We start from the raw sequence: 13,281 nt of genomic DNA, 5'->3' as shown, positions 1-13,281 counted from the left end.
TTTTTTTTGGCTCAACTTCAATTTAACATTAACCAAGGTTCTTGTTACACATTGTCTTTTTCCACTTCTGATACAACCCAATTTGGCAACAGAGTACAACTTTGGAACACAATCTTGAAAAGACATTGCTTCCTTTGCTTCTCTATCGGCCACTCCATTGCCTTCACGATAGTTGAAAACCAGCTTGACCTCCTCAAATAAAATGTTTAATACAGCTGATAATTAATCAAATAAAATGTTTTTTTTTCTAAAAAAATGTTTTTAACGTAAGAAAACATATGCATTGCTTTCTCTTTAAAGTGAAGGTAACATTTGAGAATAATATTATACAATTTGGTATCTTTAGAAGAGAATATATGCCATTTGACATATAAAGGATCGACATAAACTTTTGCTTTTAGTTTTCGACCTCTCTCTTTTGCTATCCCCCTTTTACTTTGTTGCTTTAGTCGTAATCTTTGTTTCGGACCGGATATGCATTTCTTAAGACTTCCTTTTCTTATCTCTTTTTCATTTAAAATAATTATTATCACAAGTATTATGTAACAACAATCCAAACAAAAATAATTAAAAATAATGCTGAAAAAAGTAGAAAAAGAAATAAAGTTTTGACAGAATCCAAAGCGATATACATCTCATCTGATTTTTTTTTGCTTCTTTGAGATCCACGCTCTTGCGAATCCTCAGAACTTTGACATTTATTTACCTGAAAAAAATTAAATATTATATACACATATTAATTAAAACTTTGAATATCCTAATAATAAAGGTTACTATACTACTACTCCTCGATTCACCTAATTTTATGATGCACGTGCAAGCATCTTAAATAATATAAACATGACTTATGACAGACCTTTATCATAAAATCCATGCATGTATAATTTGAATATGTTTTTGTGTGTGTTTTTCGTACTTTTGTGAATTAAATCAGGTAAAACTAGAAATTATGTAAGAAAAATAATTTTACCTCCGCCACGACTGCAAACACCTCTGAGGAAAAGAAGGAAGATAATTAGAAGAACAACTGCAGCTAGTAGTCCTATGATGATCGCAAACGTCCTTTCACCTCCGTAGTTTGCTTTATCTATGTAATCAGTTTAGCAATGCAAAAATATAAGGATCTTGCTTCATTTATATATCAGTGAAAATTTTATATTCAGTAAGTTTTATAATATTCAAAACAAATTCTAAAGCAATATAGATAACTCAATTTTTTTTAGAGAGAATAAACAAAACAAACAAATTTATATATTAGAGACTTGCCTTACTAATAGTAGTAAGTAAAGAAAACTTACAATTATGAGACTTGGCATAGTGTTGTGCCCCATCAGTTAAATATCTTGCGTAACACTTAGCCAAGAACATGTCTCCGAAGACGGCCGTGCCACAATCATTCTTTAGCCGTCCGATGGCCGTTCCTAAACAGTCTTGGCACTCCGACACAGATAGATCTCCTACACACTGTCCCATACCTTGAACATCACCGGACCCTCCCGCTCGAAAATACCCTCCACCGTTGACTAGCTCCGTGAGAACGGCGTCTCTCCGGCCGATCCCATCAGAGTTGTAACCCTCAGAGGGTCCACACTTCTTGAGGACAACGGTCTTGTCTTCTTGGCCAAGGAAGCTGATATTATCGTACTTGATGTAGCAGCCGGCTAGCTGGAGTGCTCCACCGCAGGTGAAAGGACAAAGAGGGCCAACTTGAGAGACGGCACGTGCCACACACGTAGCGCAGTCGGGCATGGAGAGGTCACCGCGGCATTGGAAGAGGCCACGGGCTGTGTCCGAGGAGGAAGAGCCCATGATGGTGAAGTTGTTGTAGGATGAGTATGTGGCGGAGTTGACTAGAGAAGTGAGAAGAGAGTTGAGGTTTGACTCATAAGCAGAGGACGGAGAGAATTTTTGCTGGGAGCAGCCGCCGTAGACGAATGTGTCTGTGGCGGAGGTTGCGGTGGAGAATGAAGGAGCCGTTGCGGCAAGGAGAAAGAAGAAGGAGAGAGTTTTGATGATGTTTCTTGCCATTGGCATTGATGATAAAAGAGAGAAAGACATTAGCAATGAAAATGGATACTTATTTATACATTTTAACTAATGAAGGTTTACTTAAAGGTAATGTGGAATGTTAAAATGGTAACGTGAATTCGTATGATTTAACTACTCACATAATATATCAAGTATAATGGAATTGGTAACTAATCAGTAATCGCATAATTATGAGAAGAATGAAGTTATTTTTATAGTACTTATTTCAATATTGATTATGTTTATGCGATTCAATAAATCATCATTGTTATTGAAATTTAAATTTTTTTATCATATACAGTATATTTTTTAAATTTACTAGTGTTTTACTTAATTATTTCTTAATCTGCAATAAATTAGCTAATCAAATTACTGAGAAACGTTAGAGGGTGTGATCCCAAAGTAAGCAAATTAGTGATGGGTAATAATTAAAGGTGTAAATTAATTGTAAACTAGGTATTAGTCCACACAATGCGTCGTTTCATGCATAATAATTTTTATTATATTTTTGAATATTTATAAAAACAATATTTTGTTCTTTTTCTATTAACAATAATAACATAATCAAATAATAGATTTTAAGATTGTATTCTAGTAAAATTGTATCAAACAAAATTATCAAAAAAAAATAGTAACTACATGTAAAAATAATATGTATAGACACTGCTCATTTCAAAGTTTAAAGAAATATAAATAGAAGCTATATATATATATACAAATAAATATAGCTAACAAAAATAAAAAAAAATATGAAAATTTAACCAAAGACATTTGATCTTGAAAGATAAATCAAGAATGAAATTTATAATAATATTGGGTAGGAGTTACATTTGAGTTAAATGTAGAATTACACATGACATTAAAATCCCAAGAAAACTTCTATCTTTTTGGTTTCTTTTTTTAATTTTCACTCATGAATTTATATTCTAGTGCTAGATTTCATACTAATATTTTCATCTTTAGAGAGTTTAATTAGATGGTATTTTTAAAAAATTATATTATTTTCTATATTTTACTCTATTTAAATTTAAGTGTTATAAGCGAATAGAGAATTAGACATGGATCTTTTCAGCCTCATGATCTTGTGGGATGAATATAGTAGAAGAATATTTAAAATGGATTACTTATAAGATGATAATCTAAAATATACAATGGAGATAAAAAAAAATTAAATCATCTAAAACAATGTAATATATAAATAAATAAATATATATATGTATATATATATATATATATCTGTCAAACTCCAAAAATATAGAATTAAGCTTTTACAATGAGATATGAATTGATTTCTTAAACAAATACAACAACAACAACAACAACAAACACACACAAAAAAAAGTTTTGAGATATAGTTGAAGAGGATGAGAGAATGAGAGAATGAGAGAATGAGAGATCAAACATCTTAAGGAAAGAATTAAGATGTTTTCTTTAGTTTGATTCCCTTATTATGAGATGATTATAACCAAAATATTATTATGGTCATCCAAATTTTATTATACATATTAGAATACATATGTATTTTAAATCAAAATAATATAATATAAGAAAACAAAGAAGAAAAGAAAAAGTACATAAAATAAACAATAAAATTCAAAACAATGTAAAATATATAATAAACAAAAAAAATATAATCAAACTCTTAATTGGGGTTTCAACCTATGCAAGTGCACTATAAAAAACAAAGAAAATATTTAGGATTTGAGATATGGTGGAGGAGGATGTGAGAAATATTATTTATAGGATAAAAAATTATGGAAGTTACATTTCTAAAATAATTAAATTAGAAAAGTTACAATTATAATTAATAGTGTTTAAATGAAAATGAATGGAGGAAAAAAAAAGTCAATTCACAATTTATGTAATTTCAGTTACAATTTAGTATTAGTAGTAAAGAATAAATTTAAAGTATGCATAATGTATATGATTAAATGTGTTGTTCAATTAAAAGTAAATATTAAATTTTTAAAAATTAAATTTAAATGGACCAATAAGAGAGAGTGAAACTTTACTTTTATATATATGATTTTAAATATATTTTCAATGCATGTGGATGGCTTGACTAAAGAAATTCTAAGCTTTTCATAAAGTAGGCAGCCATGCAAGAAAAGGTTTTCTAATTCTTAAAAGTTAAAATAATATTAGGGATATAGAAAATAGTTTATTTTAAAATGCAGTAGTTATCATGGTTAGGTGCTTATAAGCGTTATATATATATATATATATATATATATATTAACATTTTTGAGATACATTTTTGTGTTATCCTCCCTTATCTTTGTATCCAAACAAATCTCAGTTAAATTCTCTACAATACTTACCACCAAACACAATCATTTCCATATTTGATAATATTAATTTCCTAAAAACTATCTACCTAATTTAAATTAATATGTTAGATTAAAATATAATTCTCCCTGCACTTTTATTTAATCTTATATTTAATTATTTTAATTATTATTTCATACATAAAGTTAATAAAATTTTAGATTTTTTTCAGCATATGATGTGATTTGAATTTTTATGAACGGATATATATTTTAAAAAATTTCTTAAGATATTTATAACCAAACAAGTATATCCACATATAGAGCTCGAAATACATTTTTAAAGTACAATAGGGTGTCATCACTTTTTGGCTTTTTGCCAACTTCGGGTCAGATTTTAACTAAAATTATAACCGATTCAGTTGTCCGGATCCTCCTTAAGATTACCGAATATTTTGGACCGGTTTTTAATCCATAGCGTACTTATTTACATCCAATTAATAATGCCAAGTAATGTCCATTGTAACTTAGGAAATATCTAATTTACCTGCCGAATTTTTTGGGTTGAGTTTGACAAAAGAATTGATAACACAAATTCTGTAATCACATCCCTATAATATAGCAACTAATTCAAGATGAACACATCTTAGGAAATATCTAATTTGCTTTTAATAAACGATTACACGTTTGCTAAGTTCTTATTAGCTTTAAATGTACACTATTAATCCAATAACATCAATTGAGAATCAAAATAAGAATATGCCATATCATTCATTCTTGAATCATAACTAACCAAATCATAAAATGTATATTCTCAACTTGCGAATCAAGAGTTTATACAAAACTTATCTACAACCGTTAACAGTATATATATATATATGCAATTCACCATAGACTATAAGCACCACTAAACTATTACAGTATCATATCAACAAAATAATAGACCCGTGGTGTACCACGGGGTAAAACCTAGTCTAAATTATAACTTTATAGGTCGCCCGCAGTGAGGACCCAAGTTAATTTACAATATATGTATACATTAATCTTAAGTATTTACTATTTACTTTTTTATTTTACTTAATGTGAACTTTACTATTTGAAAACCGCTCTTGTCCGATCTCCTAGGGATGCTATCTTTGAGGGAGACTGCTTGGTGAAGCTTGGCATTATGATCCCACATTTACAATGTTGGGGTTACCTTGTTTTCACCAGCCTCCTTTATCCACCTCGCCTGATTGCAAAGCTCTCTAAACTGCAAATCATCTACTTTATGAAGCCCCCTCACAGAAACTTGAAGATTAGTGGCATTATGACCTCCAATTCAAAGAGTAGTGGTTACCACAACCTCTTTAAGTCCTTCTCACTCAACCTTGGATCTGCATCCACTACAGTAGCTTTCGGTCCTCCGAGTTCTATCGTTGCTCGACCTCTTCTCAAAGTTCTACCTAGCGTAGCCTCCCTCACTCCGGTGAGATAGTCAACTTTGAACCTTTCATCGCCACTTTGTCTTCGACCCAAGATAATGGCCACCTCTTCCTCCATTGACCTGCTAATGGAGTTCAAATCGATTTACCTTGATCTCACAAGTCTCAGTTTGCCTCCTAGCATGCGGTTCATAGCTCTCAAGCTTTTACTATCGATTGTTCCTATCTACTTATCTTTTTTTGTTGTTCCCTTTATGTTGTATCCTAAAAATACATTCTACTTTATATGTTACTTTCTATTTTAATGGAATGATAACATCTGTATGATCGGAAAAAAAAAAACTTAATGTGAACTTTACATAAAATATCGATATCAGACTATTCAACACGTCCCATAGATTTAGACTCAACTAAATATCGACTTAAGTGTTAGACTACTATTTGTTGTGTAAATATGTAATTTTAAGTTGTGATTAAACTTTTATTTGTAAATGATTATTTCCTTTTACTTTATGTTTTTTAGTTGTAATTAACTTATTAATTTTTGACGGGGAAAAACACAAATTAACTCTTATGTTCAAGATGTAGTGAAGTACTAATGTCAACGGCCCATTTTTTTCAAAAAAAACAAAAAAAAAAGGAGTTGTAATGTAAACAAGATAACAGAAAAATTCACAACTTCAAAAAAGTAAATAGTAAATAGAGACTTTAACAACAATCTTCACATTTTCAATAACATTATGTTGGTCTTTCTTCCATAACAAAAAATGTTAAATTTAAAAGAAAAAAAAATGAAAATAAATAGTATTTATTTTATCTTTCATAACTAAAGAATGTCAAATTGTAAAGCTGAATATTCTTTTTTTTTCTACAAATAATTCTCGAAGGGAGGGTAGGTGGGTGATCTCCGTGAGAGCTTTAAGGTTCATATTTTTATGGTTAAATTTAATTTATTTTTTCTTAAGTAAAAATTGTAAAGAAAGAATAAACCTTTTTCGAACAAAGACACATTTCTCCAACTGTACCATCGCACTCATCGAGTTTTCCATTTCTTCTTTTTAGGATATTCATTGCTTGCTCTCGAAGGAACACCCGTACCACTTCATTTAACTTTTCTTTATTTTCAAAAGATAAGAGAGTTTTTGTACTATAGTTAACATATGATAATATTATCATCATAACTAAACATTTCAGGCATACTCATAAAATTGTTTGATTTATTGTTTGTTTGTTTTGATGTTGGTGAAATCCAAAGTTGTAGATAGAAAATATTTAATTTTGGTAACATTAAATCTATTTCAAATTTATCATTCAGAATCACGATTGTAATATAAATTCGAGTTTGTTATATTATTTTCTGAAAAATTTATATTAGTATTTTTGTAGAGTTTTTTAAGAAAAAAATATTTATTTTTTATTTTAACAACACCAATATGGAATATATTGAATCAAATTGATTTAATTAAGATTATAAATTGTTGTGCAATATACGACGGGTTATATTCTAAGGTGGGGTTTTTGGTTTTATGATTTTAATGGATTTGAAAATCCAAACAAAAATCATGTCTTATTCAATCATTGATTTTAAAATAGTTATCAAAATTATGTGTTATTGGTTATATGATTTACAAATACTCGTTAAAATCCCATGTTATTCATTAAATGATTTGTTTTTGGATTTTAAAATCCACATTATGTTTTAAATGGATTTGAAAGTGTAAAATAGAAGGATTCAAATCCAAGGATAAAACATGTTATTTCAAAATCCATATGTTTTGATTTTCATTATTTACAATTCTATATGAATTTAGAAATCACATTGACATTAACAAAATTAATATTAAAATAGTATATTAACAAAATATTAAATTAAAAACTTGCCGCGCGGTATACTATGGGTGATAATATAATTAATGATTGATTTTTCATGTTCAAAATTTTGTAAGATAATGAATAATCTCCGTGAGGAGGCTCGTCTCATATATGACCATTATATATAGTGTACATCCTAGGTTAGGTACATTGAGAATATTCTATACAGAACAATAATAAGAATATTTCCATATATCTATTCTATCACTCCCCTACAGTCGGAGCGTGAGGAGGACGAATGCTCAGAATGGACCAAAAATCAAGAAAAAACGGTGAAGGTAAGCCTTTAGTAAAGATATCGGCATATTGATATGAAGATGGAACATGTAGGACCCGTACCTGACCGAGAGCCACCTTCTCACGAACGAAGTGAATGTCAATCTCAATATGCTTAGTTCGTTGATGCTTGACAAGATTGGAAGTGAGATATACAGCACTGATATTGTCACAATATACCACAGTCGCCCGATTGAGAGGAATGTGGAGTTCCAGGAACAGATTATGTAGCCAAGTAGCTTCGGAAACGGCATTTGCGACTCCTTTTTATTCAGCTTCAGCACTCGAGCGAGATACCGCGGGTTGCCGTTTGGACGACCAGGAGATCAAATTATCACCGAGAAAGATGCAAAACCCAGAGGTAGACCGGAGAGTAGTGGGACAACCGGCCCAATCAGCGTTAGAGTAAGCAGTAATGGTGCTATAAGAAGTAGGAGCGAGGTACTCGGCGTCAGAACAGGCAGTAAGGGTCGTGGCAGAGTTTTTATAAAAATGGAGACTATGAGTCAACGTGCCTTGCAGATAACGGAGGATACGCTTAAAGGCATTGAAATGAGGTTAATGTGGAGCATGCATGAAGAGGCACACTTGCTGGACAGCAAAGGAGATGCCAGGGCGTGTAAACGTCAAGTACTGTAGTGCGCCGGCAAGACTGCGATACAATGTCGGATCGGCGACTCGTGGACCCTCATCAGCAGCGAGCTTGCCTTGCGTATCAACCGGAGTGAGACATGGTTTGCATTTACTCATCCCAGCGCGAGCAATAATATCTGCGGCATAGTTGCGTTGATGAAGAAAAAGACCGGTGCTGTTACGGATGAACGTGATACCAAGGAATTGATGAAGGTGACCAAGGTCCATCATTTTGAACTCCTTATGAAGAGATGCAATGAGCAAGTTAAGAAGAGGAGTCGAGGAAGCAGTAAGAGCAATGTCATCAACGTACAGGAGCATATAAGCAAGATCAGAGCCGCGTTTAAGAACAAAGAGTGAAGGGTCAAATAAACTTTGCTTGAATCCAATCTTCTTGGGAGAATTGGCAAAACGTGTGATCCAAGCGTGTGGTGCCTGTTTTAGGCAGTATAATGACCTGCAGAGCAAGAAAACATGATCTGGTTTAAGAGGATCAACATAGCGGGGAGGTTGATGCATGTACACGACTTCATCGAGGTCACCGTTGAGGAACGCGTTCTTGACGTCTAGTTGACGAAGAGGCCAATCCCGAGTGATGGCAAAGTGGAGAACCGAGCGAATGGTAGCAGGTTTGACGATGAGGCTAAATATCTCATCACAATCGACACCAAGCTCCTGCGATTTACCGTTGGCCACTAACCGTGCCTTGTAGCGAGCCAAGCTCCCATCTCCATGAAACTTGTGCTTGAACAACCATAAACAACGAATCACGTTAGTGTTAGGAGGTCGTGAAACAAGGTTCCAAGTACCATTCTTAATTTGAGCAGAATATTCCTCATCCATGGCAGGATTACAAAACGGATCCTTTGCGGCATGTACGTGAGAGGACAGAATGGGAGAAATAGCATTAGATATACCACTTTTGCTACGAGTGGTCATGGGGTGAGTTTGTGGAGGTGGATTTTGAGGAGGTAAGACGAGAGGAACAATGGGAAGAACGGAGGGACTATTCAAGGGAACGGTGGGGATAGACTATTTTATGGGAGGCAGAGAAACCGAAAACACAGGTGGAGGTGGGTGAGCCGTGTTTTTTAATTTTGATAAAGGGAACACGGCTTCATCAAAAATGACATGCCAAGAGAGAATGATCTTGTTAGTAGAGAGATCAAGGCACCTGTAACCACAATGATTAGAGGGATATCCAAGAAAAACATAAGCAGTAGAATGGGGAGCAAGTTTATGTGGAGAGGTGGGAAGAAGGTTAGATAACATAAACAGCCAAAGATGCGAAGGTGAGAATAGGATACCGATCTTTGGAACAGTTTAGTGAGTAGATTCGCATTATCAATTGTCGATGATGGAGTGATGTTCAGTAGATAGACCGCGGTATGAAGAGCTTCGACCCATTAAAATATGGCATGCTTGCTTGAACAAGTAGGGTGTGAACGATGTTGTTGATGATGCGTAGCATTCGTTCAGCTTTTCCGTTTTGTTGAGAGGTATGCGGACATGAGAAGCGGATATTTGTCCCCTCCGACGCCAAGTAGTCGAGTAGCATGCGGTTGTTAAATTCTCTCCCATTGTCACATTGAAGGGACTTGATACGACAGTTGAATTGAGTCTTCACATAGTTTGAAAAATGTAAATATCTGCTGAAAGTATCACTCTTATGTTTGAGTGGGTAAATCCATACAAACTAAGAAAAATGATCAAGGAACAAGAGATAATATTTGATTCCACTTAAACTGAGAGTAGGAGAATTCCAAAGATCCGAATGAATAATATCAAAGGGTTTCAAAACCATAGTATTAGAAGAAATAAACAAAAGACGAGTGTGTTTGCCAAGTTGACATTCGTGACACACATTATTAGACTTATTAAACGAAATAGAAGTAGAAGAAGAAGATAGTTGGAGATGATGTGCACTACTAAGGTGACCAAGACGTTTGTGCCACACATCACTTGACAGTGAAGCCGCCATGAAAGCATGTGGTGAGACGAGCGACTTGGAGGGAGCCACCGTGTAGAGCGGACCGGGGCTGTCACATCGAAGTAGCTTGATCCGAGTGGGAAGATCCTTAAAACAAAAACCAAAAGGATCAAACTCAAGTGATAAATTGTTGTCGGTGATAAAGCGACAGACAAAAATTAAGTTTTTAACAATAGAGGGGCAAACAAAAATATTTCGGAGGTGAAAGGGACAAGGAGAGGAAGAGAGAGTACCATGACAATAGCTGTTGTGATGACGTCCGCGTCCACCACGGTTGTTACGTCCGCCACGTCCACGGCCACGACCGCCACGGAAAGAGAAACCGGGCTGGTATTGAGGATGAGGGCCAGAACTGGACGAGGTGAACAGCACATCCGGACTAGAGGGTTGATGAGGGGAGGTGGGAGTGACACGATATTGTTTGGAGAGACGCTCTTCTTCCATGATGAGCATCGAGCGAGCAGTCGAGAACGATGGGAACGGTTCACGATGTTTGATCACGTTAATGAGACTGTAAAACTTATGGGTTAAGCTGTTAAGCAGATGGAGCACAAGACCACGATCGGTCACCGGGGAGTCAACGTTGGCAAGGAGGTCGAACAGAGTCTTCAGCTTCTTGCAGTAGTCATGAACACTCTGGTCCCCGATGGTGATTGTGTGAAGCTCGTTCTCTAGTTGAAGAGCCCTACCTTCTTTGTTGTCGCAAAAGCGAGCTTCAATCGTGAGCCACAAGTCACAAGTAGAGCACTTCGCCTTTATGACCGTGTCGAGAATGGACTTAGAGATGGTGCCGTAGATCCACATCTTAACAAATCTGTCACGGTCTTTCCAGACAGTGTCGGTGTTGGAAGAAGGGCGACATGAGCCATCAAGATGGCTGAGAACACTGTAGCACAGACCGTGAGTCTCAAAGATCTCACACCACTTGTCGTAGTTGAGTTTCTCCATATCAAGGACGATGGGAACATATGCCCGGATCTGAGAAATATCAAAGGGCTTGTCGTTGGAGGAAACTGCTGGAGCAGTCATGGAGAGAGGACAACAGAACAAAGCAAAAAGAGAAGAAGAGAAGAATAAACGAGAAGAAGACGGAGAACAAAGAGAAGAAAATAGTGGAGTTGGATCAGTTGTACGGCTAGGGTTTAAGATGAACCTAGTGCTCTAATAGCATATAAGATAATGAATAATTTCTGCGAAGAGGCTCGTCTCATATATATGACGAATATATATAGTGTACATCCTAGGCTTAGGTACATTGAAAATATTCTATACAGAACAATAATAAGAATATTTCCAAATATCTATTCTATCAGATATAACCAATCACAATGCCAGAAAATCCTCTACACTTTTTGTGTCTCGTTTTCAATGTTTTTTTTTGTTGTTTACATTATTCATGTATAATATATTTATGTCTTTTTGTTTTTAGGAGTATTATTTTTATAGCTTGTGAATTACTTAGGAGAGATTTAGAGGAGAAAAGTCTTTATAAGGTCTAGGAAATACATTCTTTGAGATAATGCTTTGCGCAACTTCGTTTTGATGTCAAACTGAATGTAAGAAAATCTGACTTCGTTTTAATAGTAAATGTCTGACTTTGGCTCATTTTTGGGTATGCACCAAGTAGATCCGCTTAGACAATATCAAACTTGGTTGGTGATGAGAATCGATCATAGTCAAAGGTTATTTTCTAACACAATGATATATGAGGCGTGCAAACGATATAAACCGATCAGTCCAACAGCGCCCCGAGTGGCAATTATGCCTGTTTTTCCCTTACCCTCGGCAACAAACGGTCTCTCTTTTTTGAAGATGCATTATTTGAACGACAAAATGAACTACATCAGAAGGACACAACACTAGTACAAGAACAGAGTATCGAGTTATCTATGTCGGCAATTATATAGCTTGAAGACTTACATAAGATTAGAAGGCACGAGAAGCATCTAGAAGATAAGAGAGTTTCATGTTTACAATGGGAATGTAAACATGAGGAAAAAGGATAATTTCCTAATCCACAAAGAAAAAGAAAATTGTCCAATTCCTATTAGAATTAGATTAGGTAGTTTGCTAATTAAATAGCCAATACCTAGGTCTATAAATAGGGGTGCTAAGGCAAGGTTGAGGTTTAGCACAAATAAGAGAAAGTTAATCTAGCTACTAAGTTTTAGTCTTTAAGAAAAAAGAGCTAAGAACTTAGAGAGAGAGCAAGAGGTTTTCTTTAAGAGAGTTTTGAGAGATTAGAAAATTGTTCAGAACAAACTTGTAAAAAGATTTTCTATCAATCAAAAGAGAGTTAAAGAATTCATTGTTTCATTGTTCAGATCATAAGTTATCATACTTTCAATTGGTATCAGAGCAACACTTGTTCGGATTACTATAGGTGAGATTCTGCGGACAAGATGGAGAGCTATGAAGATCTGATCAACAATAACAAAGTCGTCTTGGATGATGGTAACTATGGGTTTTGGAAATCAAGGATCAAATTTACCATAGGAGGCATTGATCGACTTGCTTGGAAGACTGTTCTGGAAAAGTGGGAGGAATCGACGATCAAGGACGAATCAGGCAAGAGAATTCCCAAACCTGAAGCAGACTGGACCGATGAAGAACAGAAGAAATCCAAGTACAATTCAAGAGCATTGAGTGTTATTCATTGCAAAGTAGGGAGGAAACAGTTTGATCTAATTCAGGGGTGTGAAACTGCTAAAGAAGCATGGGATATTTTACAAATCCAGTACGAAGGAACCACAAAAGTGCAAAGCTCGAGAAAAGACATGTTGGCTTCACG

At 34.6% G+C, this 13,281-nt stretch overlaps 1 protein-coding gene across 2 annotated transcripts; it reads right to left on the bottom strand.

The window, feature by feature from the left end:
• Nucleotides 1-479: 479 nt before the first annotated feature.
• On the bottom strand, nucleotides 480-2,256 carry LOC104719380 (plasmodesmata-located protein 7). Of its 2 annotated transcripts, XM_010437297.3 has the most exons (3): nucleotides 1,299-2,256; nucleotides 971-1,087; nucleotides 480-706 (listed from the first exon to the last, which is right to left on the bottom strand). In XM_010437297.3, the coding sequence occupies exons 1-3, from the start codon at nucleotides 2,056-2,058 to the stop codon at nucleotides 699-701; spliced, it is 885 nt and encodes a 294-aa protein (XP_010435599.2). In that variant the 5' UTR covers nucleotides 2,059-2,256; the 3' UTR covers nucleotides 480-698. The 2 variants fall into 2 exon arrangements, with proteins under 2 accessions (XP_010435599.2, XP_087324397.1); XM_087468271.1 differs by lacking the exon at nucleotides 480-706 and having other exon boundaries at nucleotides 933-1,087; nucleotides 1,299-2,128.
• Between the last annotated feature and the right edge of the window lie 11,025 nt (nucleotides 2,257-13,281).

The sequence above is a fragment of the Camelina sativa genome, chromosome 10 (assembly GCF_030686135.1).
Source record: "Camelina sativa cultivar CO46 ecotype springtype chromosome 10, ASM3068613v1".
Lineage (NCBI taxonomy): Eukaryota > Viridiplantae > Streptophyta > Magnoliopsida > Brassicales > Brassicaceae > Camelina > Camelina sativa.
Note: the sequence above shows the minus strand (reverse complement) of the source record. Positions and strands in the feature narration are given on the sequence as shown.